Here is a 27653-nt window from a genome sequence, read left to right on the forward strand (position 1 = left end):
TGATAACTAGGCTCCTCGTTGGCTTGCTAGGTGGAAAGCACATGGCTGTATACACAAGTCTCTGCTCCAGCACTGAAGGCCAGCCCTGTCACTGCTTGTCTCTGACATGTTCTGGAGGAGGATGCAAGGTGGTAGATGGTGCTCAAGTTTTACAGAAACATGTTGCTTCATCCCATTGGAGGTTTGCTGTTTTGAACTCAATCAAAAGCTTCTGTGATCATTCTCCTGGACCACTTTAATTTTCATAAAATGAAGCATGCACACTGAGTGTGAGAACATTAAGCAACATTTCTGAATGCACTCTGCTGGTATTGTTTAGTTCCTGTTCTGCAATTTGCTAAGTATTTTGTTCTCAGCTATCCTGACGTTCCTTTGACTGACAAATGGAGGAGTATTCAGTAATTTTACTTCAAATATCTTTGAAGGTAATGATCGAGTCTCACCTTTTACACCCACCCCATGTTTACATGAAACATGTAGCTTGATGCTTAGCAGATCACTAAACACAGATATGCTACAAGCCTTTTCTGGTATGCCCAAAATGGAGAACAGCTCTATGCTCTGAATTCAGAGAAATGTGCAAAGGAGATAGAAATCAAGAGACAAACTTCATTCCACTCCTAAGAAAACACAGAAGACTGTTTTCTGATCATATTTGGCCCTAAACAATGTTCTTAAGTTTTTCTTGAACAACAGTTCCAGTATTGCACAGGTCTTCAGTATGAGTCCTAGCAGGCATTTTTTAGCTGTGTTGTAATTGATAGTATGCTTTATATCAGCTATGGTAGCTAAACTCATGCAATAGTCTCATCTGAAAACAGTGTGCTGCATTGCAATGTTTTGCCATCATAGTGAAAAACCTACATTAGGCACCTCTGCAAAAGTCTCCCAGGTCAGCTGTGTTATTGCTGCTGAACAGAATTAGTGGTGAAGACCAAGCTGCTCAGCCAGGCACTAGTGATTTGGTCCTGAGAATGTTTCGCTCTGTGCAGAGCAGGGGTATGTGATGACCACTGGCCGGGCACACACCAGCCTTACTTCCAACATGACATCAACAGTGGTAGAGGCTCAGTGCAGTCTTTTGGATTCCCAATATTTTACAAGTTTAAGAACCCTTTTAAAATGGTCTAATATTCATCTAAATGTACTTCCCACAGCCAGGGCAAGCGAATCAGTTAAGTCCTGCAGCTCCACTGGAATTTTCTTATCACAAAGCACTTCCCAGCTGTGTAATTTTCCACTTAAGTCCCTGTGTAGTAATATTGTATATAAAGTGGGTTTTTTTCCCCTTTGTAATTAAGACTATTAATGAAAAAAAAATAATGTTCTGCCAAACATTGAGTGGCAAGGATCCAGCCAAGTTTGAAATGATAACTGGTAGTGCTTGCTGAAGTGTTTGGAAATGTACTTGTAAATTAGTTGGAAGGATCTCTGCTCGCAGTCTGGAGGTGTGCTGACAAATGCCACTGGTTAAAACTGAGCCTTGTATGGATTTTTGCAGTTCTCCTTGCACACAAAGGTTCCAGATTATTTGGCTTTGTGGAAAAAAAAAAGCAAGTCATTTCATCTCAGCATAAATGCAAGTAACAGGGAATACATTACCATAGTTTCTGATAGGACTCTCTGTGTTCCTTATATTAATGACAAAGAACTTCTCTTGTATTGGGAAATTTTGTTAATCCTTGTATAAAATAATGCATGTTGCTTCTATCACTGGACTGCATAGGTTTTTTTTAGGTTCACAAACCTTGGTTTTCAAAATGATGTATTTTAATACCACAAATTAACTGATGAAATATTTAGTGTGTAATTGGTCTGTTGTTTATACACTTGCATTTCACAGGATAATTTTTAGAGTCTTCTTCCAAGGTAGAACAAAAATATTCTTTCTTTTTTGAGAGTTTTGAGATGAGTTGCGAGCATCACTGTATTATTGAGCCTGATTTCTGCCTGCATCTGCAGCAGTATTATGAGGCTGTGCAGAAATAAGCCTGACATGACCTCGGATGGATAAGCTAGCCTTGAAAAATCATCGCTCTCCCTAAGTTTTCCTATGCTGAACAGAGTGAACCTACTGCCCAAGAAGGACTTTGGTGTAAGTCAGTTTTCAGGAACTGACTGGAAACAAAAGGTGTTCGCCTTTCAGTTGTCTGAAAGCACAAGATTCAGCAGCTTTCACCTGCTCATTGCTGCCATGTTGGCAGTGGAAAAGGCACCAAACAGTGCTGTTCTGTATTTGTGAGGAGGGAAAGATGGAGAAGTCATCCCGTGGCATTCCCTATGGATATGGAAAGTTTTACAGCCTCTGCTGAATGCTGTTTGCACTTTGAATAAATAGCAATCCCAACTAGGTCAGACATGATTGTTCTTTTCTGTTTCTTATGGCTGTTCTCACTGTCTTATAATTGAGGCATCACAGTTTAGCATCTCAACTGCACTACTTCTCCAAGCCTGCCTCTCTTCTTCACCAGCCATCCACACAAGATGGGCAATAAATACAAACTTGTATAAGCTCTGTGTCATCTGATGTTGCTCAGAAGAGAAAGGCTATACTTGCCAATCTGTGGGTGAAATTTCAAACCATTAAGTAAACTGATTTTCGACTGGATGTGACTTTGAGTCTTGGGATCAGATTTTCAGTGGTATGAGGCATGGAAATAAAAAAATAACTCTCTTGGTTTTATTGCTGTTTCAAGCAAAGCAGTGTTGGGTGTCTGGTTTCAGTAGGGTTGGTTCAAGCAAGCTTCCCTCTCTGGCCATAACACATGGGAATGGAGTTCAGAGAAGGAGAATATTCATTCCTCAAAACAATTTCTTACTTGGTTCAAGTCAGCCCCTGGACAGATGTGCTGCCAGAACCAAAATGAGCATTTGACTGTCTTTTGGAATTACTACAATACTAGTGGTTTTTGTTGTTGACTTTTTGGTTATTTGTTTTGTTTTGACTTGGTTTTTGATGCTGTGTTCTTTTTGTTTTTCTTCTTCTTCTTTTCCTTAGAAAACATTTCTTCTGTTAATAATCTCTTTGAGTCAGGCTCCAGTTGGGTTTTCACCAATTTGTGGTGTTTTGGGTCCATTTAAAATCATTTCCACTGTCAAGAAGCAATATATTTTGGAATTTCTTGGAGGTATAATGTTCCCTGCTTTTACTATTAAACCATTTGAAAAATATCTTCTTAGATGACTCTTGGACCACTTCAGTAATGCTTTGGAATAAAGTAACTGTCCTTCTGAGTTAGGCAGGAGATTTGCACCAGCTGCCTGGGATGAGTACTTTGGTGAACTGCTCCTCAATAGGCACTGCATCTGATACAAAGGCAAGCTCCTCCTTTCACAGTACCTCCCAATACTTCTCTTGGAAATCAGAGTAGCATCAAATAAAAAGGATAAGGTTTAAAAAAGAGACTAATCCTGTTAAAAAGGAATACAAATAATTCTGAACTGTACTGAAAAAAAGGTTATGTCTTAAAAGGATTTTTAAGAAAAAGAAAAGCAGCTATCAACCTGTGGGAAAGAGCAGCATATAAGTGAAATGATATGCCCAAAGTGATTAAAGGGAGTACTGCAAGTAGTTGCAGTGCAAGAGATGTTGAGGTGCTGGAACATGTCCAGAGAAGGGCAACAAAGCTGATGAAAGGCCTGGAGCACAAACCCTATGAGGAGAGGCTTTTTCAAGCCTGTACGTTCGGTGTTACATGCTCCATAGCTGAAATATCCAGCTGCAATCTTCACCTCTTATGTGCTCCCCAGCAGAGATTCTAACACTGATAGCCCTGGCAGAGGGACTGCAGTTGTAAAACATCTGCCTGGGCTTGATTTCTTGCAGACCTGCGTGTGCCTGTTGCTTCAAGGTGGAATCCAAGTGCCACACCACAACTGGGAGCATGCAGTGGGCATCCTTTCGGCATTTGCTTTGGCAATCAGTGCAGTCTCTTAAACTCCACTTCTCATAGATTAGTAGATAACGTCTCTATGGAGATTTATTTTGACAACTTGGGTTTTAGACAGCATGTTCTGCATTTGGCTTTGATCAGGATGCCACATGGCATTAAAAAGCAGCTGAACTAAGTGGATGTCTGCTGTCACAAAAGTGACCACTAAATTTACAGACAGGTGTAAACAAGGCTGAATAAAAAAAAAGACAAGAAGATCTCACTCCAGTAAGGATCATAAACAAACCTGCTGTGGCCAACAATATTTGTGGGATATTTTTAACTTTACTTTCTAATTTTTTTTTTGTTCCCCCCCCCCTTTTTTTTTCTGTCCTCAAGAATTGGTGAACTCTCTACCTACTACTTAATCTGCTTTTGATAAGTAATTCACCACTACTTCCTCAGGTTAATATTCAGAATTGTTTTTTGTTTCTATTTGGAGAAATGGCTTCTCAAGCAGCCTGTAAACATCAGCCAGAAAACAGCCAGCTGTGGTACTGACTGACATCACTCTTTGAAAGGCCATTTTCCAGCCTTGCACAAAATGGTAGGACTGTGAGGAGCGTCCATGTGGGAGAAAGAAAGCAACTCTATTTTTTTGTTCTTCTTTTAATGAACTTATTTATTTAAATTAATGTCTTTCTAACAGAGAATCCTGGATGAAATTTCACTTGTGTCATCCCAGGACCTGTACATTGCCCAAAGATGTACGTGGAGGGGAAAGTCACCAATAGTTTTTACTATCTATATGGATCTATTCATTAATAACACTTTTCCTGAGGATGTGATTTATCTGCCATACAAGTAAAGACTTTCCTTGAGGACCATAGATCAGGAATATGAAGGTAGCAGAGGAGATCTCTTCCCTGTGAGCAAAGGTTTCTGTAAGGTTGTGCCTTAAAGGTAGTGAATTCTTCCAGTAGAATTCCTTCTGACAGAGATAACCAACAAGCAGCTTCAGTGGGGGCAGTGCAGCTCACAAAAGAAGTAGTTTTTCATCACATTGCACTCATGGACTTCATGCACTGCTGGGCAACATCTTTGCCTCATGAATACTGGACAAACTAATTATCTGGGTAGACTTCAGCTACTTATCCCATCACAGGGAGGTGTCTCATCACCTCTAACACTGAACACAATCAAGCCATCGGTTTTCCTCTGTCTCTGCTGCAAGCTTTCCTCTCACAGACTCTGCATCTCAGACACAGGCAAATTTCAGATGTTTACTAGCCAACTACAGTGGATGTAGTTTACGGCTGTTATTTCTAGTTATACTAAAGTTCAAAAATATAAGCATTAGAAAATAATAATAATATCGTTTTATTAAGGAATAATTCCAGGGCAGACTGCAAAAGAGGACAAAGATGCTGGCAAGTGTGATATTTGGGTCCCCAGAGGCCCATGTCTGTTTCAGTGGGTGATAGATGACCAAGGAGGACACATGTTGCCATTGCAGCTGCCACCACTGTTGCTTCTGCAGCACTCCCAGCTGAGCCAGCCCATTGATGGCTGTCCCCTTTTCTGCTTAAGCTACAGAGAAGGTGCATAAGAAGCGTCTGTCTCAGCTCACTACACCTGTACTGGTGCCACTATTACTGCAATAACAGCTCCAGAAGCAAATGCACTCAAATACACACAGGTGTGGATTTACAGCTATAGACCAGCAAAGCTTCCTCCTTCACTTGAGGCTTACTGATGTTAAAGTCTAAGGCAGCTGCTGAATCATAGAATCAACCAGGTTGGAAGAGACCTCCAAGATCATCCAGTCCAACACTGCACCGTGGGCAAATAAGGACCACTTCAGTTTAAAAACAAATAAATAAATCCCATCTACTTGTGGTTAGATGCTGGCCACAGGGAGCAGCTGCAGCCCAGTAGGCTCTCTACTAGCAGCCTGCTGCTCGTATATGCTGCAGCAGTCCCCACCAATTTCCCTGCCGCTTCATTTTGCTGATTTGCCTTGAAATCAAAGCACCTGTGTTCATTTAAAGGCTGCAGAGCCTTCTGTAGCCTTAAAGTCCCTGTGCTATTGCACACGCCCCCGCAGCCATCTATAGATCTAAGCCATCACTCTATAAATATTTTTCTATCCTGGTCTCTTAGGTTAGATCTTAAGTAGGTTCAGGCTAATCTTGATTTGTGACCCAACTTCACACACCCCGGCAGTGAGGTTAAGCCCTTTTCCGGTGGCACTCTGCCTTCTGTGGGCTGTAATGAAACCCGTACACACTAGATGGCCCCAGGAGAACGCAGCATTGATTGGAGATAATAACCAAACCCTGCTATTTTAGATTGGAAAAAAAAAAAAAAAGAAGATAAATAAGTTTGGTTACTCCAAATCCCTGCCCATAGACTTATTCAGCCAGAGGATTTCAAGGTGACCTAAAGCAAATCTGCACACATCTCATGGGGAAGCCAGAGAACGGTGCTGAAATTTTGAGTTTGTACAATAGAGATTAACTTCCAAGATACTCTCTTCTCCCAGATGCTCACAGATTTACTACAGCTGTGTTGCTGTTTTTACTACCTATGTGTAATGGAGCTAGCGGTGAGAATAAAAAGAGCTGTTTCTGAGGAAAAATAGTGCCATTCTTAGGCTTCTGTAACAGAGCAACGAAGTTCTGGAGCAGGTTTCATGCTCACCGTGTGCACTACAGTAACCAGGGCAGGATCTGGGTCCTGATGGAGTGTGCAATCCTGTACTATACAGTGACAAATTATAACCGTGAAGTCTTGGTCTTATTGTGTTTTTCTTCTTTGATAAATGCCATTAAAACAAAGGAAACTGAGACAGAGCTCTTGGTTGGGGAGGTGGGGGTGGTCTGGTTAACTGCTTGGTTCTATTGTCATATTCTCAACCAAATAAACATGTCTGTCTGAATGCCTGTAGCTAAAGAATAACTGCCAAGAGTGGTCCTGGGGTGGTTTTTCAGTGTTTTCACACAGGCAATGAACCATGCTGCATGTCTTCTTTAGGGTCGGGTCCCCAGTAGGATTTATTTCTGCGTCAGGGAAGATTACAGCTAATAAGATTTGCTCCTTGGAGGCTCTTGTCATGTTTGGTGCAAGCCCTGCACAGTGCTTCCTTAAAGGAGAATATGGACCCCATTTGTCGTATTTTCCTCCTTCTTCTGGTCTTCTACAAGATAAACTCATCTGTTTCATCCTGTGTCGTAGGATGCTCTTGTTCTCAAGACAGCTTTGGAAGGTAAGAACACTTCTTACCCTAGTCATAGCACCGTCAAAGCACTCAGAGCATCGTGATATGTATATATGTGTCTATGTATATGTATATATATATATATATTTGCTGGTGATGTGAGCACCAAAGCCAGACAGATGTCTGCATGGTATTCCTCCTCTAATACTTGAACAGTACTAGCTTGAGCATAAAATGGCATTCCTCTTCTTTCCCTGAGATATGTAGTTGCATATATAGCCATTTTTATTACATTACTTGTGGGAAAATGGGTATAATACCATGCCTTATAATTCAAGTGCTTGTAGATGTGTATAGAACTGATTTGCCACTGATAAAAATGGTGTGGGACACGGAGAATTTTCTGGCTTCCTCCTTAGGAGCTTGCTCTGTATGTCTGCACTGCTGAGGCAGATTCCTTCAAACATCCCTCAGGACATCCGGAAAATTAGAATAGAAAATTCCCACCTAACAGAATTACCTCGTGGGTCTTTTGAGAACGTTAGTGCCTTGGAGTATCTCTGGCTCAATTTTAACAACATCACGGTCATGCACATCAAGAGCCTGGAGTATCTACCGTCTCTGAAGGAGCTGCGCTTGCAGGGGAACAAATTAAGTTCGGTGCCATGGACAGCATTTCAAGACACCCCAGCTTTGAAAATCCTGGATCTGAAGCACAACCGCCTGGATGTCCTTCCAGAACATGCGCTCCGTTATCTGCCCAACCTGACCTATTTAGACCTATCCTCAAATCAGCTTACCGTCATATCCAAGGATGTCTTCTACAGCTGGCCTGTCTATCAGAGAAGTCTGAGGGCAGAGGGACAGATAGAAGCTATTTCCAATGCTGTCCTGGCCCTTCATGACAACCCCTGGATTTGTGACTGTCGCCTGCGGGGATTTGTCCAGTTTGTCAAGTCAGTTGGCCCACCTATTATTCTGATGAATTCCTATTTGACTTGCTCAAGTCCGAAATTCAGGGCAGGGAAGTTTTTTCATGAAGTAGAGCTCAACAGCTGCATGAAGCCCCTGACCTCAGCTCTTGACACCAACCTGACGGTCTCAGTGGGGCTGAATGTCACCCTGACTTGCTTTGTGGAAGCCAGCCCTTCCCCATCTGTCTGGTGGACCTATGCACTCAAACTTTTAAGGGCATTTAATGGTAAGCAGAGCTTTTTCTTCTTTCCTCCCATCTCCCTGTTATGTTCTGCCTATTCTACTTATGAAAGTCTTCAGGCCATCACAGTCACTACATCAGCTCTAAGACCCTTTAGAGCATCACAGTTATTGTGCTGGCAGTAATCCAAATAATCTTAATTATCCTACATGGCTGAGACCTTCTGAATGGCACAAGAAGAGCTGCTTCATGCAGGATAGAAGGCAAAGACAAAAAGAGCATTTTTGCACAGTTATTTTACATGTTGATTTTTAGTATTAGCTCTTTGATTGTGATACACAATGTAAGAACCATTAATAATACATTAGTCATGCATATGTAATAAATACTTGTTGTATATATATCATACAACACATATACAGGTACCCATTATATAATGACATTTGTAGGTCCACGTGTGTTTGCAAACATGAACTGCTTCTTTCTATACCATTGTCATATGCAGCCCTCTTGCCTATGTGTGTCCATTCATGTTCTACAACCTAAACAGAAGTTGTTATTCAATATAAGCCTTGCTTATTTCCAATTGTTCTTGAGAGCTTCATAGTATGAAGGCTTTTTCTCCCCCTCTACATCCACCTTGGCTCTTACATTGGCTCTTTCATTGTGGTACACAATGTAAGAACTATTAATAATACATTAGTCATCCACATGTAATAAATATTTGTGTGTGTGTGTATATATATATATCATACAACACATATACAGGTACCCATTATATAATAATATTTGTAGGTCCATGTGTGTTTGTAAACATGCACTGCTTCTTTCTATACCATGGTCATATGCAGCCCTCTTGCCTAGCTGTGTCCTTTCATGCTCTACAACCTAAACAGAAGTTGTCATTCAATATAAGCCTTGCTTATTTCCATTTGCTGTTGAGAGTTTCATAGTATGAAGCCTTTTCCTCTTCCTCTCCATCCAGCTTGGCTCTTACATGCCCTCCCTCACATGTATTTTTACTAAGAGCTTTCAATAGAACAAGGTGCTATTTTCAGCAGGTAAGCTAATCGTGCATATGGGCACCACACAGGTTATCTGTGTTCCTAATAAGCCATCTACCTGAATAAGATAGCATTAGCCTTTAATCCTGGGCTGATATTTGCTTTAACTGCAGCATCGTAGCAGCACCTGTGCATCTTTCCACGGGCACATGCTGAAATAGTTATGTCCAGGCATTCCCAACTATGGCCAGGTGTCTCTTTTTGCATAGATAATAGATTTTCATATTGTTTTTAAAGCTGCTTCTCACTTCCAGCCCAACACTTTCTGGCTCCACAAGCCTCTTTTTGTCTTGTACCTCTTACAACTAACATTATTCTACACTAAAACCTAAGAGAGGTTAGAGAATGTGTCTGAAATTGGAGCAGTATCTCCTGCATGTCAGTGGCTCTCCCTGGCTTGCTCAAACCTGAGCATACTGATGGCAGAGACACATGGGCAGCTTGGTCTCTGCCAGTAACAGCATCCCCAGCAGTCCCTGGTGCATTGGGAGTTGGACACATTCCACATTGCCTGTGTTTGAGTGTATTTATTGTCTTTTGGCCCAGGTAACAACTCAGTAATGATCTCTATGGGGTTTGGTGCACTATCACGTTTCTTTCTCTCCTTCCCTGGGCAGAGCAGGTTCTGACCTCCTGGCCCCCATCCCATGCTGGAGTGGGCTGCCCCAAGGGCATGGTAGCCCCCTGCCTGTATGGGCAAGACTCCACCTACTGACACAATTTCCCTGTGCCCACAGTGTCCACTGAGCCCATCAGCGAGGAGACCGTTCGCTCAGAGCTCCTGATCCCGGCGGCACGGCCAGCAGATGCTGGCAACTACACCTGCACGGCTGCCAACTTTTTGGGCAACACCTCAGTGACCATCACCCTCCATGTAGAGGCTCCATGGGCATCCACAGCCTCCCCAGACTGGGCCCCCATTGCCCCTGCTGAAGGTGGCGCCCATGTAGAAGTGCGCATTGCCAAGCAGACGGTCTACGGCATCACCCTGGAGTGGTTTGCAGTGGCAGCGGCAGCAGCAGAGCCAGGGGAGACCTGGTATACCCTCCTGGTGGGCCGTTACGATGCTGCCCAGAAGGATGCCATCTACATCGGTCCCGGTGTCAACACCTACTCGGTAACTGACCTGCTGCCCGCCACCAAGTACGAGGTCTGTGTGGCAGTGCGCAACCAGGCCCCGCGCAAGGGGCAGTGCGTCGTCTTTGTCACGGGCAGTGACATCAGCCAGCTGGAGCAGCGTGAGAAGCTCATCCACATCGTGGTCATCGTCTGTGCCATGGTGCTGGCTGTGCCTGCTGGCATGTACGCCTGCACCGCTGAGGCCCGCCCTGGCTGCCTGACGCACTGCCCTGGCGCCTGTCTCCGCCGCCACCGCGGGGGCCAGGCGCAGGCGGCGGTCAGCAAGGAGAGCACGCTGGACAGCCTGCCCGCCGGCAGCGAGGATGGGCTCTGCCGCCCTGAGGGGGGCCGCGGTGCGCGGCGCCCCCCGGCACACGAGGAGGCTGGCAAGAGCCGGCCGCCCCACAGGAACAGCGCTGACCTCTACTAGCCCAGGCCCTGCCCGCCCCGCAACCCGGGCTGCAGTGGCACCGCTTAGCTGACCTTGAGCAGCAGCACTCGCTGGTTCTCCTGAAGGATCACGCAAGGAAGGCTCTGTGCTGCAGGGACTCGGGGCATGGCAGGGCTTACGGCTGAGGTTTGCAGCAGGTTTGGGGGGCGGGGATGTCCGGGACGTGTGGCTCTGTGTGTGGCCACGCTGAGTCTCAGGCTGCCTCTGCAGCGCTGTTGTGGCACAGCGCACACTAACACACGGGGAACAAGCATTAACCAAAACCCAACCCAAACCCAGGAGCAACGCACGCTGTGAAAGGCCAAAGGTCTCCCTTAGTCACTCCTCCAGGAGTGTCTTTTTTTCACTTATTTTCCCAGACTAGGCGGGGTGGGTGGGTGGGGAGGCTTGTTAGAAGCTCTGGCCTCTGCCAGGTGCCACCTGTTCTGTGCGCTGCCTCCTGGAAACACAGCTGTTGGTGTGGGGGTGAGGGCTGCCACAGGCTGATTGCCATGGGTATGAGGGTAAGAGATGGGGAGAAAGCTTGATGCAAGCAAGTTCCAGTTTATTACACCCCAAGCACGGGTTCATATACTTGATACCAGAAGGCTACATAGCAGGGTTACAAATCATGTTAGACTCTAACTACATTTGAGTTAGGACTACACACTAATTGCTAGGATATATTAGTTACACATTTCTTATCTTCTAACAAGACACAATCACTTTCCTTAGCAAAGCTATACTATCTTACCTCTTCAGAGGATGTGTCAACTGAATCCTAAGGACACAGTTATGGCGTCTAGGTAAGAAAGCACGCACCAAGTTGTACCAAGCTGTGAAGGCCATAAAGCAATTAGATTAGACTTGAGGCCTCTTGTTTTACACAGACCACATTCCTTTCAGAGGCACTTTGATCCTACACTTTCACCCAGCTCAGTGGCCTGCTTTCAAGCCCATGGCTTGTGCTTCAGATGAGCCAGCAGTGTGCCCAGGTGGCCAAGAGAGCCAATGGCATCCTGGCCTGCATCAGGAACAGTGTGGCCAGTAGGACAAGGGAGGTTATTCTTCCCCTGTACTCAGCACTGGTCAGGCCACACCTTGAGTGCTGTGTCCAGTTCTGGGCCCCTCAATTCAAGAAAGATGTTGAGGTGCTGGAACATGTCCAGAGAAGGGCAACAAAGCTGGTGAGGGGCCTGGAGCACAAACCCTATGAGGAGAGGTTGAGGGAGCTGGGCCTGTTTAGCCTGGAGAAGAGGAGGCTCAGGGGGGATCTTATTACTGTCTACAACTACCTGAAGGGGCATTGTAGCCAGGTGGGGGGGTGGCCTCTTCTCCCAGGCAACCAGCAATAGAACAAGGGGACACAGTCTCAAGTTGTGGCAGGGTAGATATAGGCTGGATATTAGGAAGAAGTTCTTCACAGAGAGAGTGATTTCCCATTGGAATGGGCTGCCCAGGGAGGTGGTGGAGGCACCGTCCCTGGGGGTCTTCAAGAAAAGACTGGATGAGGCACTTAGTGCCATGGTCTAGTTGATTGGTTAGGGCTGGGTGCTAGGTTGGACTGGATGATCTTGGAGGTCTCTTCCAACCTGGTTGATTCTATGATTCTATGAACCAAATTCAGACCTTTCTATAGAATCACTACATGTAACATTACTATACCCAGCAGTGGGGTTTTGTTCTAATGTGTGTATTTTGGTTCGATTGGTTGTGGTCTTTTTCTTACTCATCATTAAGGTTTACACAGCCCTAAGAGGTTTACAGCCCCAGTTGTACCAGAAACAGGAAAACGGCGAGCACTTACTAAAGAGAGCACAATGTAGATAGACACATACCCTAGACACCCCCCCTCCCCCAAAAGGCAATCCATACACAAGTGTTGTGTTAATAGATTCTTTTGTAAGTTAAGAAGAGTGGCTAGTGAAAAAAAAATGCAGTTAGAGGTTTGTAGGCAAGCACTCAACTGCAGTTCTGCCTCCCCCATCACTTGCACCCCGTTTCCCAGGACGGCACTGTGGCTGCGGGGTGAGGTGGGGTGACAGGGACACTTGGCCTGAACCAGGCTGGTGGGATAAGTGGCCAGAGGCAGAGAGGGTGGTGAAGTCAGGGTTTGGGAGCCAAAAGTGCAAGATAGGCATCTTCCCCAAATGCAGACCGGCCACTTGTCTGTCCTTCTGCTTTGAAATTGAAGCTCACCTCCTTTCTAGAGGGAACCTCTCCCCCGCCCCAGAATATTAATGTAAAAGCAACCAGCTCCCTGCTCGCAAGTCAGCTCATGCTGTGTTTCTTGGGGGCTCTGAGGACATGTGACTTATCTTTTTCTTTTCTTTTTTGGCCTCATGCTTTCCAGCACAACCAAAGCACGTGGCAAATAGTTTTGCAGCCCTTGGCATATCTGTCATTATAGACCACCTCGAATAGGACAAAAAAAATAGAACAGAAACCTTAGCTGTAAGTAGAGCTGAAGCCTAATATGAGCTTCACTGCATGGCATTTCAGCTTTTTAGTTGTGTCTTTTGCTGGTGGTGTTTTTTTTTTTTTCTGTGTGCTTTTCACACTGTCTCTCCTCAAGCCCCACATTTCCTTCCCCAGCAACTCCTTCTAGCTGTAACTTACTACACAGCTTTTGAACAGAGCAGGTACCTGTTTGGTCAGTGCTGTCAATGTTACACTTGAAGGGACTTCCTAGTCTTGTCAGTCTTTTAGCATCAAAGCAATAAACAAGATGGATTTTCAGAATGCACAGCTGTCCTCCACTTCATTTCTTCTTTTTACAGTTACAAAGTGCAAAGAAACTTGGAAGGGCAAGGAGCTCCAGGCTTGGCTGCAGGGAAGTTGCAACATGTGATAGAGGGGGCTGGAATGGTGAAGAAGTGATGGAAACAGCTAAGCAGGGAGACAACCTTGTCCTGCAGAAACCTCTGGAGACATGGTGCACAGGGCCATGTACAAGGGGACTGAAAAACAAATCAGTGCCTGTAATAACTGGTCTTCTCCCAGCTCAGTCAAGACCAAGGAATGAGTGCAAGCTGCGGAGTCTTTAGAGAGAAATGCTGAATCACAGATAGGAAACAGCCAAGGAAGTGCAAATATCTCATCACCATCTGCAGAAAGTTCATAATAAACAGCCAGTTTATTGCCGCCTTGAAAGGAGCCTCGTTGCCCTGAGGGCCATGCCCCATTGGGCTGCAGAGCACAGCAGTTTCTCAGGCAGGGACTCACCTGTGACCCTGTTCATTCCTGTGACATCCTGTTTCTTGCTTCGTCTCCTTCCAAACTGATGCTGCCCAATTGATTTTGGCCCCTCTCCTGACTTGTGTCCAGAGAAGGGCGATGTCGTGGCGCGGTATTCTGCTGCCTACGCCGATTGTGGCGGAGGGGAGAAATTAATTGGTGCGAGAGAATATTCTATAAAAATATATAGTTATTAAACTCAATATTCTGAACTCTCACCACCCCCAACCACTGTATATTACTATTAAAAGGATTCTACTTGGTTATGAAAACATTCCAGGATTAATACCATGCTGTAACTTATTAATAACTAGCAAACATTCAAACTATATAGAGAGGATTTTTTTCCCCTCCGCAGCTTAATGCTGCTTGGGGTCTATTGTGATGGTTTGGGTGTTCCCCACCCCCCACACTTTAGAAATTACCCAGACTAGTCTCAGCCAGCTCTAGGAATATAAATGAAGCTATTTATTTACAGCAGCACAATATACAAGCAGATATTTACAGTATATATACAGTTATATACAGAAATATACATGATAAAAGGTAATACAGAAATGCAATTCGCCTCCCAGAAACCTGAGTCCCCAGGAGGGGCTCTCAACCACCCCTGCACCTTCTCCCCTGCCCCTCTCAACCTTACCCCAGTCCCAAGGAAGAATAGAGGTTCGGCCAAAAGGTTAAGAAGCAAAGTGGGTTAGGCCAAATGGAAGGTGAGGTTAGGGAGATGCAGCTCAGTCAGCAGCCCAAGGCAGAGAGAGAAAAAAAATAGTGAGTGTTATTTAATATTTTCATTTCTTCTTCAGCAAGACTGAGGGAAAGTAGATATCACCATTGTTTTCCTTTCACAGCCTATGATCTAGTTCTTCTCACCAAAACATTCTAGCTAGCTTCAAACTAGCACAGTGTATATACTATTCACCCAGCAGAGTGGGCTGGAAACTGTTTCTGCTCTATGGAAGAAGCAACAGATATTACAGAGGCATTAAAGCAGTCACTTACAATTCTTATTAATCGATAATCACCCTCCAGGGCTACGTCACAGCCCATTACAAGTGTCCAAACTTCAGGGGAGGCTTTGCCCATGGACTTTGAGGCTGGAATCCTCCCGGCTTCAGGGAAAATAGTCTCTGACCTTGTGCTGCTGATTTCTTCTGGCTGCTCTCTCCAGGGATACGTAGGCAGGATCTCAGGTGCAGAGGGAATACGTGCCGTGCAGTCTGAGCACAGTTCTTACACGGCTAGCAGGCTGATTGTGTGCAGACAATTCAGAGTCTGCTTCCTGGTAACTCGTCGGCAGTGGCACCTACCAGGCAATGGTAAGGCAGCAGGCGTGCAAGGTGTGCATGGCTGGCTGGGAGACTATGGGCTCCATATATATATAGGCAGGCTTAAGCGAGTTCTGCAACTAAGTACGCAGGCAGGCAATCAATTGCAGGGAGTCCAAGCACACTGTTTACCTGTGTACCCCTATTTATTGAATGTGGGCTGGGATTAATGGCCCCTTGGCCACCTGAATGGCCAATCAGGTTGGCAATCAGCCAAACCTTACCATAATAGGCAAAAGCATAGGCCTGGATTTTCCTCAAATATGGGGATCAGATGGGCCTTGCACTAGGCAGGCATGAGCTAGGCGTGTGGGGCTTACACAACATGTTTACAAACAGGGGTCTTGGGCAGAACAGACTTTATGGCACCAGGCCTGTTGTGCCCCTTTATCCATTTAATGTCTTTACCTCTGGTTTGGGCAGAGAAACATGTCCAGGCCTGCCACAACAGGCAACGAAACTGGTGAGTGGCCTGGAACACAAACTCTATGAGTAGAGGCTGAGGGAGCTGGGGGTGTGCAGCCTGGAGAAGAGGAGGCTCAGGGAGGACCTCATTGCTGTCTACAACTACCTGAAGGGAAGTTGTAGCCAGGTGGGGTTGGTCTCTTCTGCCAGGCAACCAGCAACAGAACAAGGGGACACAGTCTCAAGTTGTGCTGGGGGAAGTATAGGCTGGATGTTAGGAGGAAGTTGTTGTCAGAGAGAGTGATTGGCATTGGAATGGGCTGCCCAGGGAGGTGGTGGAGGCACCGTCCCTGGAGATGTTCAAGAAAAGCCTGGATGTGGCACTTACTGCTATGGTCTAGTTGACTGGCTAGGGCTGGGTGCCAGGTTGGACTGGATGATCTTGGAGGTCTCTTCCAACCTGGTTGATTCTATGATAATGAGCAGTGACAAAGCATTGTTACCAAAAGCACAACATGCACAGAATTTTTTCCCCCACATTTATTTATTAAAAAAAAAATCAACCTTGAAGTTGCAGTACAGAGTAATTGGAAAAAAGTCTCACAACATAGTAACGAAACATCCTTATTCTTTCTTAAATATAATCTCTAAGACTATAAGCATATAATTCCTGTTAAATCTCACTTAATTGAATGGTCTTCACAGTCTTAGTCCTCCTTGGAGAAGGAACAGTGAACACTGACTTCAACACAACATTGAGGAAAACAGTAGTAAGGAAGAATAAATCACAACCTTTTGGTACCTTGGGAAGCATTGCAGAACCTGGCAGAGACACAGCCAGCAGGTGTGTGCTTGCAAAGGGCAGAAGGAGCAGGGCTGGGGGCTGTGTGTCCCTTCCCTCTCACCAGCTCATGGCTAGAAGACAAGACCACCAGACACGACACAGGAGCCTGGGCCTCATGCCATGCAGCCCTGAGAGGAGGAGTAAGCAGGAGAACACTGGAGAAAATGAACCAGGTGGCAGGAGAGGCTTTGTGAGCCACAGCCCCCAGCTGGCACCATCCTGCATCTCTTGGCTACAGCTCCTGGTTCAGCCCACAGATGAAACAAACCACAGTTACCCTTTGACTTCTGGGTGAATTGAAGTTAAAAAATACAGGATTATTCCCACCAGTGGGTAACTTCTTGTTCAGCCAGCTATCCCTTAAGCTGATGAAATCTGGTGCAAACAAATGTTATTACACCAGCTAATGGGATGAGAGAAGAGGAGCCTGAGGGCCAGGTCTGCTGGTCCAGCTGAAATGGCAGCTGGAGAAGAGCCTCATGAACCCCTTGAATAAACACAGTGTCCTGTTCTATAGAGTTTGCTTTCATCTTAATGTTCATGGTGCTGATCCATGACAGCAGAGCTGCTCTGTGGGACCAGAGCTCAGGCAGAGGGTGCAGGGGGTTGCTCCCCACTTAGCTGGGCACATTCTGCCTTCCTCCTAAGGGATGGGAAACTGCCAGGCCCAAATGAAAAGCATCTCCTCAAACAAAGAAGAGGGAGAAACTGTGGGGTAGGTTCAGTGAAGAATGTGCCTTTTTCACGTAGCTGGGAAAAAAACAAGGTGTCAGCCCTCCTCTCCATTAACTGTTGCATGATTTGCACAAAAATACTGATAAGACAAACCATCATATTTTATAAGAAACCTTCTTTTGCAGTCATCAGTTCCTGCACCAAACCAGGAAAGACAATGAAATAAGTTCCATACTAACTCCTGCTAGCAGCATATGAAACCAAATGATCTTTTCAGACACCTCCTTGACCAACATATGTGACTTTCTGGCACCTGCCTATATTTTTCACTTGTAATTTTTCTCTTGTTTTTGCCTGCTGCTTTAATCATATCCTCCTACCTCCTATTATTGGGGAATGTGGTGTCAGGAGGCAGCAGCACTGAGGAGTGAGTGCTGCTGTTGAACTTCTGTGCCCAAATCTTGCCCCACCTGGTCTAGGGAAGTTGAGGTGACTTTCTCATCCCCTGATTAGCAGGCAAGTCCAGCAAGCAGAATAAAAGTGCAGCATTGTGTCAGTGTACTCTAGCAAAACCAAGCATAAACCACAGGAAAATGAAAAACTCCAAACTTGTGTGCTCACTTGTTAGGACTGAGGTACTCAGACCATGAGCACATCAGTCCACCAGCTGTTGCAAAGGACATTGTGTCCTGAAGACAACAGGTAGCAGCTACATGCTACCCTCTTGCAGGATCACTGCTGTAGATCTGCACATTAACTTGGTGCTGACACCCCAGCCAGGCCAGAATCTTCAAAAGTGGGTCTGGGAGTTGAAATGACAGGGGTTTGGATGCCTTAAATCCATCTGCCAGATCAGGTCAGAAGAGGCATCCTCCAGTGCCTTGCCTGCAGTGTGTCCTGTTTGAAAACCAGGGCTCTGGGTAGTGACCTCCAAAAGTGGGCAACTTGAATCCCTGTTTACTTGGGAAGACTGTGGCTGGTGTGAGAGTACTCAGCATCCTGGTCAGACAGCTGCAGGGAAGGACCAGCTGCACTGGGACATGAGAGGGAGGAACTGCAGTCATGACTGGACACAGACCACAGCATTTGCTCTGGGTGGGATGACTCTGTAGCATGTAATACTTGCAGAAGGTGGGGGAGGGTTGGTTATCACAGCAAGATGCTGCTCTCAGTTCACAGGGTGCCGACAGACACAGGGAAGACCACAGCATATAAACATGTCCATGTTCAGACACAATCCGCAGTCCCTGGGGGCTGCCAAGAGCACCTAGATGTGGGGCTCACCGATAGCTGCACTCCGCTTCTCAAACTTCATTTTGAGCTCTGACACGAGAGCACTGTGGGTGCTACCATGACCTTTCTTCTTCATCTGTTTGTTTACAAACTTGGGAGTGAGGGAGCCAGACACGGTTGGCACCCTCCATGCTGGTGTGTCCCCACTGGAAGCTGGTGTTGGGGGCGGCGGGGGCATGGGAGCAGTGGGTGGCACAGGGTGGATGCTGTGGATGTTGTTGTTGCTGTTCTCATTCTGTAGGCTGTTGGTGTCATCCTCCACAACAAACTTCTCTGCAGCGTTGCTGGGCCTCTTGAACTTGAGCCACTCCATCCTGACTGTCCGAGTCTGCGGCACCTGCCTCTTTTTTATGATCCTCCTTACCGGCATGATTTTGTTGGACCGCTTGTTGCGCCAGAACATGGCAGTAGAGATCATGATAGTTATCAGCACCATTATGCCCATGACACCAGCTAGCACTCCTAAGGCTTTCATGGGGTTATCTTTAGTTTGCATCAAAAAGGCGGCCATAGGCCCTTTGTGAAGAGTCTGTAAAAGAGTACAAAGAAAACATGTGACTTACTCTATGGGACAGACAGTGACCCAGAAATTTCATTTGTCCAAAATATGTAATGAATAGGGCTGATAACAGATTTTATCACCAAAAAAAAAAAATTGAGACACAGAAGCCAGTCCATGTTTGGAGAATTTAGATGCAGCATCAGCAGACTAGGCAAGCATTACATATTGCGAGACTGACAACTGTCGAACGCAAAAGCTTACAGGAGTCTAGGCTGGATGTTAGGGAGAAAGATCTTCAGAGAGAGTGATTTGCCATTGGAATGGGCTGCCCAGGGAGGTGGTGGAGTCACCGTCCCTGGAGGTGATCAAGCAGAGACTGGCTGAGGCACTTAGTGCCATGGTCTAGTTGACTGGCTAGGGCTGGGTGCTAGGTTGGACTGGATGATCTTGGAGGTCTCTTCCAACCTGGTTGATTCTATGATTACCGCCAAATTAGGATGGGCTTCCTGCACGTCACCATCATGCTTAACTTGCAAGAGCTGAGCAAGAAAATAATCGGCTCCAGGATCTGCAGCTGTACTGCTGCATGACAGTTCAGAATTAATTTTCCTAGGAATAATAGTGCTGAACCCCAACACAAGTTTCCAAGTAGAAAATGATCTTTCCAAACCAGTTGCAGGCGCTATGGTGCTGCGGTTTGCAGGACTACTCATCAGCATGGCATTGAAAAACAACGTGAGAAAACTCCACGTTACAGAATCACAGTGTACAGACGAGCAGTCAGCAGGTATGTGCTGCCTTCTGTTTTCAAGTACTCTTTTACAGACATAACAAAACTCTTTGAGGTAGGGGAGATGAGTAGAGCGAAAAGAGCTTTGCTTTTAGAGAGAAAAGACATAAGCAGTACCATGTGCTACATATGGCATATTAAGGACAAATGAATGGCCAGTTGACTTTGCAGCTTAGCACACTGTGCGTCTCGGAGGTGCCCGTATAATTCTGCGGATTTTGCCCTGCGGGTGGAGCCTGGATCTTTTCACACTTTTCCAGTACATGATGGTGGAGATCACCATTGTTACAGAAATGGTGGAAAGGACGCCACTCATGCAAATCCCATATATTGTCCACGGACGCTTCTTGAGGCCTAAAATATAGGATTTTACCCTGGACTTGATCTGGAAATATCAAAAAATAAGAAAAATGGTCAACCCTCACATGGTTATATTTGAAAGAGGCTAGTGTCTATAATAAATACAGCTAGGGAGATAGGGTGAGATGTATACAAGATAGAGAGCACAGAAAATAAAGGGAGCTAAGTGTTGAACTAGGCACAAGAGAGAAGATGGTTGCAATGACATTGAACTGAGGCCAGAAATACTAAAAGAAGTTAGGAAGTGCTTAAAAACCATGGTTGATCAGGGAATAAAGGCTATGGGTGCGGCACATAGATCAGCCTTACTCATGGCATGGTAGTCCACACTTGTACAAGGTTTGCAAGAGAAGTTCAGAACGAATACAAGTGCCTGCAATGGTATTTGGACAGACAGGAATGTTGTACAGGTTTGTTCACCAAGAACTGTTAATAAAGCTAAGTGTGGCTGCAGAGAGACAGGGCTACCCACCATGCCCCACTCCTCTGGATACATGGCTACCCACCATGCCCCACTCCTCTGGATACATGGCTACCCACCATGCCCCACTCCTCTGGATTCAGCTCCAGGAGGAAAGCATCACCCAAATTGCCCAGTAACAGGTGATATGCATTTTAGTTGGTGGTTTAAGCTCCTGTCTTCTAGCTGATGGGGAGAAAAAGACACCTCCAAGTCTAGTAGTCAACATGTGCTAAAACAGGTATCAAAGACAGTGAGTGTAAGGAGAGCCTTGTGACTAGTTTACAGTTGAACCTCTAGCTTTTAGACATTTAAAGTGAGATCAACTGGATTTCCCCATATGACTCTAAGCTAGGACACTGACTTCTTTACCCTCCCCAGTCTGTGGAGGGAAACTACATTTGCCATTGGAACAGGCTGCCCAGGGAGGTGGTGGATTTGCCATCCCTGTAGGTGATCAAGAAAAGCCTGGATGCGGCACTTAGTGCCATGGTCTAGATGACTGGATAGGGCTGGGTGCTAGGTTGGACTGGATGATCTTGGAGGTCTCTTCCAACCTGGTTGATCCTATGATTCTATGACTTAGAGTAGCCCCAAAGAATACTTGAGAGTACCTTTTGCCCTATATTACACAGGAACACTATTTATTTTTAAATCACATCCCTAAATGTAGGAAATGTAAACTCATTGAGTAGGAGATGTAAACTCATTGATAATCACCTCATTGTCTTCACTTTACTTCTGCATTTTGACAGCTTATTTGCAGTATCCAAATCTACTCCCCCACACCCTGTATGTTTCATACTGCCAAAGACAAATGGGTGAAGAAATGCTATTGAAACTCGGAGGCCATATTACCTCAAGGATAGTGACCAAGTTTAATCATTTTACTATGCAAAGGATTTTTTCATTATTTAGGTAGAAATGGACCTGACATATAGAAACCAAAATCAGAGCAGCCATGACTTTGGTGGAGCTTGGCTTCCCATCGGCTTTGCTGTTCTGCATTACATGGATTTTCTGTAATTAAGTCTCATCAGATGACAGAAATTCTATCCTGGCTTATTTCATGTGAAAGTCTGATGAATTAAGTGTCAAATAAACCCTGCTGAGTAGTATATGACCTGAAATAAGTCCACTTGTTATGAGCACTGTCAAGATGGAGTGTGGCACTGATGGCTAAATAGTACAGGACTAACACAAGGAAAAAGATTACATATACTTAAGAAGATGTCATAGCTAAGTACTAATTATTTGACTATCTGTCTGAAAAAAACAGCCCTGAATAAATGGGATTGGACAGAACCATGTATTTGTGTTGTCAGCATTCAATAGTTCTGGGATAAGAACTGATGGAAATCATACGAGAAGAGTTCTGGAATTCAGTTTCATTCATCTCCTCCTTGTCTTGCCAATTCTGGCACCTGTTCAGAGTTTCTGGATATAAAGAGGTGATTAATACCCAAACAAAAAACTTCCATAGTTGCTATACCCTCTTTTCTAGCTACTGAGCCTGTACTATACAAAGCCTTATCAGTCTTGGAAAATAACTCTGCTGTAATGCCTGAATGAACACACAAGGCATATATAAGCACACAGTGGGAGAATATCTGTTCTGGCCACGACATGGGACAAACGGAAGGAATGATTTGCAAACCAAGTCTGTAGCTAGCCTGCAGAGGGCCTTATGCTAAGTGTATTTGTCACCAAAAAAGCTTTGCCACCTTCTCTGTGGCCCAGTCAGTTAACACACAGAACAGGTTTGAGAGAGGTCTGAGCACTGTACAACAGTAAAAGTCTGGGAGGATTTGACCACAAATTTGGCCCTGAGTACTACCCTGTGTGTTCAAAACACCTTCAAGTCCTTGCCTTTAGCCCTTCAGCACCACTTTGTAAGCTGCTGTTTTTCCCTCAGAAGCCTGCTGTATTTCAAGAGTTCTGGCTTGTCCTGCACACATAAACCAACGGCAAATACACAATGAAATGAAATGAAGAAATGCAATGAAAGCTCGCATGGGAAAGCACTGTCCAAAACTCGGAAGAAAAACTTTCTGCATAGCCATCAAAGGAGTCAAAATACCACTGCTGACAAAAACAAACAATGCTCTGCTATGTTTTCGCTGTGACTCAGTTATAATGAGCACTGGCCCAGACCAGGGGAGGACAATTAGAGGGTTACAGAACCATGGCAAAAGTTTGAAAGCAGCTGAACTGTTTGTATCCACTTTGAGAAAGAAGTCCAGTCCTGGGACAAGAATAAAATGAAGAAGATTACTGCTTGGATTAAAAGATGACATCACCTATTTTTTTAATGTAATGAACTATTGTGACTGTTTGTCCCTTGCAGAGAAGCTCCTTAGTCCAAGTCCTCTGGGATGCTGACTGGGACTTGCCAGATTTTGTGGGGCTCTAGCACTGACATATCTTTGAAGTTGATTTCATTAGCTCCAGCACTGTGCAGTTTTAACTGTAGATACATGCTTTCAGGCATTTACATCACTTTGCACTACAAACACCACCATGGGACAAGGCTTCTCAAATCAAACCAATCCTCTCTGAACAAATTCTTTTCAAGATCCATGTAACTGCAGAAAGAAGAAACTAACTGCTCAGCATGTGTAGCAAAGGAAATTGACTGCCATCAGCAACCACAGTTATCAGTTAGCATGAGAGAGGAGGATGTGTCCACATCAATTTACAGAAAGACTTTTTTGAACCTTTCAATTAAAAGAATCAGGACCCAAGACTCACCAGCTATATTTAGAAGGCTAAATGAGTGGCCAAAGCTATTAAGAATGATGGATAATGCAGTCTAAATGTGGACTTAAGCCTCAGCTCTTGAAGAGGTGTAAATAAACACCCCTGTATATCTGCAGAAATTCAGTGGAGTCATGAAGAGGCAGATGGAGCCCCCTCATCTCAGGCCAGCCTTCAGGGGAAGGAGAGGAAATCAGCTCTCTGCAAAAACCTCAGACAGCAGAAGATGTTTTTTGAGTGAGACAAAAGTGTGAAGAAGAGTGGCTTTCCAGCATATGTTTCTTAGTCTGTTGAGAAATGATAGATTAACAGATGCCTCTCAGTATCAATTTCTATTAACTCAGACTCAGTTAAATTAAAAGTCCTCTGGAATTTTTTAATCACTGTATTATTCCAAGAGCAAAAGGTCCTCTTGATGTGCAATACTGCTGAACTTTGCCACAAGGCATCTATCTTGAAGGACCCAGCCTTATGCTAATTGCAATGGTAAATGTTAATCAGAAATTATGTTTGCTTAATTACTTGGTGTGATTAACACTGCAGGAAACCTCTAGAGGATGCATTAGAAAATATCCTCCTTATCCAACGTCAGCAATATATAAATGCCCATCAAAGAGCTAACCAAAAGTGACTTCATACAGCTGAAACACAGAGGGATGAAATGTACACTTCTAACAGGCCCTGAGACAGAGAGTATGCACAAAGCCCCTACACCAAGACGCTTCCTTTTCCACAGTGTTAGCAGTGACCCTGCTGCTGCTGGCACAAGGAGAGTGGCCATGTGTTTTGTGCATAGGCACTGCATCTCACCTGCAAGCTGAAGTTTGAGAGAGGATTTTGTAATGAGACATGATACTATTGGGTGAAAAAAAAAATCCCAGTCTAAATCATTGCAAGTAATGGATGAAGTAATGGAGAAATGCACAAAAGTTTATGGAGAGTGTGACATCTGATTAGTAGTGTGGATCCTGCTGAAGAGACCTACTCAAGTGAATAAAAAAGATGCTGTTGCTCTGTGCTGGCATCAAGAAGAGCATGGGAAACCGAGAGGAATCCATGCCTTCACAGCCCTTTCTACTTCTCCTTTACACTTTATCAGGAAGGGTGCTCCCTTGCCTCATGTCAAATCTGTATTCCTGGATGAGGAGAAAAGGAAATAGAGAAGAGACTTTGTATGAGACATCTTTCAGCAGATCTGATGTTGCTTGAAGAAAACAAGTCCAGGAAACTCCTTATCACAAAACATCAAATGCTTGTATTTTCCTCCCAGATGTCCTTCACCAGCCAGCTCAAGTACACCTCATTCCCTGACAGAGAAGGCATGAAGCACCCTGCCTCCTACCCTTGACACCCCTCAGCCCTGTACCTTAACCCTGGACGCTAACAGAGAAGTGACCAACTCATCTGTGATGAGAGGGAAGCCTGGAAGCAGAACAGCAAGGGTGGATGCTCCCACTGTTGGCTGTGAGGAACAATTCTTATTGGTTGTATAAATAACAGCAAAAATTATGGTTTCCATGGGAAATTAAAACTATAAGCATTTTTTTCCTTCAGATGAGAAAAAATGGCTAAATCTCTACCTTATCACAGAGGCCCAACAACTCCCACCTTGACACTGCAGAACCTGGAAGCTCCATGCCCTGCCCATGCTGAGCCATGGCAGCTTTCATGGAGCCTGCAGTAGGGCTGGCCAGCCCCAACAGGCAGCCCCATGCCAGGCACACCTCTGCCAGGCCAGATTCGAGTGCTCTGCCAGTACTGGTGAGAAAGGTGCTGACAAAAGAGACTGGGAGTCATTCCCGTGCTGCTGGTGGTCAAGCTGACCTTGCTGACAAGCACAAGTGTTCTCTGCAGACATTAGGCTTTGATCTATGTACAAGAATTATCACACAAATGCACCCGATGAGGAATATCAACGGGACAAGAGGAGATGCAGAACACAGAGGAAGTTTGTGATGGATAAAGGAGCAGTGGGTACACTTCTGAATAAAGAGAAGGCCAGCTGCTGTCTGTAGGAACAGATTTACATCTCTGCCCAGTATGTCTGCAGTCCAGAGACTGTCAAGCTAACGATGTGTTTCTCATCTACTTTAAAGACCATTTCCACCCTGCTGGTACCAATTTAAAGGCATAGCAAGACAGTTAAAATAAATAAGAATCATGTAGGCATGAGCCACTCATTGTGAATTGTTGCTTGTTCTTTGGGAGAAGTAAATGCTGGACTAACAGGAAGCTCTCAGCCTACAGGTGCATCTTTTAGAGTCTTCTTGTTTTGTCTGCTAATAGTACTGCAATTATTTAAACCACATCTAAAATTCTATGTCCTTTAAAGGAGTTCTATAAAGTTTTCTCACTTTTCCTATGTCACTTATGTTGTCCTGCAAAAGTGGTCTCTCATTTCACTGGCACAGGCTATTTTCCACTTACTTTGTGTAAGGTGAAAGATTGCTTTCTTCTCCCAGGTGAAAGCAAAGCCCCAGAACTTAGCAGTTTGTTGTACCTTTACTCTCAGGAGTCTATAGTTCTTAATTTGCATTTCTCCCTAATAATCAGATGCAAGGAACTCATCTCCCAAACACATTATGCTCCTACCTTTGTCCCATTGCAATTCCTCTGAACAAAATATCTTTTACATTCGTGGCTATAAAACCCAGATTCATCACACGGCTCAAGAAACACTCTACAAAAGAGAGCTAGGCAGAAAGGAGGAGCAAAAGGCTAGTGACATTTTGGCTGGTGATTTCAACCCCTAAAGTACTTTAAAAGTTGTCTCAGAAGGGGAGTAAGCAGTAACTACTCTTTGGTACCTCCCAAAGGGTGTCTCACATAAGGATTTTTCTACCACCTTACCTCCTCTGTGATATCAATCTTCAGAACTGCTGTGGTACTGAAGGATGGGGAGCCTCGGTCTTTGGCCTGCACCACCACTGACCATATGCAGTCTTTGTTCTTTGTGATATTGTGGATGATGTCCAGGGAACGGATGTAAGACTTCAGCTTGATTTCCCCCGTGCTTTGGTCTATGTCAAACACATTGGCTGGGTCTGCTTGCATGATGGAATAATCCACAATGTTGTTGGGTTCTTCTGCATCCTGATCGATAGCCTGGTAGGGGAAGTACAAAGAACAGAGATCTTATCGTTTGTGTCTTTGCCTGAAGACAAAACTCTGTGTCTGAGCATTCACCTCCAATAGTATCCACGTTGTGAGATAATTGGGCAGTTTTTGTTTCCTCTTGGAAACAATTTCCTCTTTTCTGTTGTCAGCTATGCTACATTTTCAAGGGAAAATCAGCATGACTCGAGTTCCTTTTGTATAAGCAATTTCTGTTGGAGATAATCAGAGAAAAGACTGAACTGTAGCCTTTCAGTAGAATGCAAATGGTCCACTGCTAGGGAGTCTCTCACAGGGTGAGGGACAAATGTGAAGTGGTAGAGAAAAATGGGATTAGTTTCACACCATCAACTATAGCTGCCTTAATTTTTGTGCTGTACTATTTATTCTACAGCATGAGGTAGTGTGTAATCAGGCTTCACTATAGGCATTCAAACATGTGTAAGATAGGATGCTCTGCTCCTTAGCCTGTGAATTGTTACTGTGTTTTCTTTTGCCTTCCCTTCAACACTGCATCAATGAAGACAGTTCTGCAAAGTGAAGGGAAAGAAGTTCTGTGATTGAGCATAAAGGCAGGGCAGGAAGGTTAAGTATTCAAAACTCTGTACTTCGATTCATTCACCTTATTTGGGCTTCTTATGATCACTGTATAAAACAGGTTCCTCCACCATCAGATGTAAAAGCAATCATAGAATCAACCAGGTTGGAAGAGACCTCCAAGATCATCCAGTCCAACCTAGCACCCAGCCCTAGCCAGTCAACTACACCATGGCACTAAGTACCTCATCCAGTTTCTTCTTGAACACCTCCAGGGACAGTGCCTCCACCACCTCCCTGGGCAGCCCATTCCAATGCCAATCACTCTCTCTGTGGAGAACTTCCTCCTAACATCCAGCCTAGACTTCCCTCAGCACAACTTGAGACTGTGTCCCCTTGTTCTGTTGCTGATTGTCTGGCAGAAGAGACCAACCCCACCTGGCTACAACCTCCCTTCAGGTAGTTGTAGACAGCAATAAGGTCACCCCTG

General features: G+C 44.9%; 2 protein-coding genes across 2 annotated transcripts in view; one reads left to right on the top strand and one right to left on the bottom strand.

Moving 5' to 3' along the window:
• Window positions 1–7030: 7030 nt before the first annotated feature.
• LRIT2 (leucine rich repeat, Ig-like and transmembrane domains 2) lies at window positions 7031–10861 on the top strand. Its single transcript, XM_064145683.1, has 3 exons — window positions 7031–7140; window positions 7512–8293; window positions 10050–10861. Exons 1-3 carry the CDS (start codon window positions 7031–7033, stop codon window positions 10859–10861), a joined length of 1704 nt encoding a protein of 567 aa, XP_064001753.1.
• Window positions 10862–16371: 5510 nt separating this feature from the next.
• Window positions 16372–27653, bottom strand: part of CDHR1 (cadherin related family member 1) — a 58943-nt gene continuing 47661 nt past the window's right edge. The window contains exons 17-18 of the mRNA XM_064145580.1: window positions 26363–26617; window positions 16372–19172 (exon numbers count right to left, since the gene is read on the bottom strand). Coding sequence (XP_064001650.1) covers window positions 18618–19172; window positions 26363–26617 — 810 coding nt within the window. The 3' untranslated portion in view covers window positions 16372–18617. The remainder of the gene's footprint in view (window positions 19173–26362; window positions 26618–27653) is intronic.

This window comes from Pogoniulus pusillus, chromosome 6 (assembly GCF_015220805.1).
Source record: "Pogoniulus pusillus isolate bPogPus1 chromosome 6, bPogPus1.pri, whole genome shotgun sequence".
Taxonomy (NCBI): Eukaryota; Metazoa; Chordata; class Aves; order Piciformes; family Lybiidae; genus Pogoniulus; species Pogoniulus pusillus.

Excerpts from the sequence above, each read along its gene's own strand:
- LRIT2 (XM_064145683.1), top strand. The coding sequence starts at position 7,031 with ATGGACCCCATTTGTCGTATTTTCCTCCTTCTTCTGGTCTTCTACAAG. Across the intron at positions 7,141-7,511 it reads TCTCAAGACAGCTTTGGAAG|GAGCTTGCTCTGTATGTCTG; the intron begins GTAAGAACACTT and ends CTTCCTCCTTAG. Across the intron at positions 8,294-10,049 it reads ACTTTTAAGGGCATTTAATG|TGTCCACTGAGCCCATCAGC; the intron begins GTAAGCAGAGCT and ends CTGTGCCCACAG.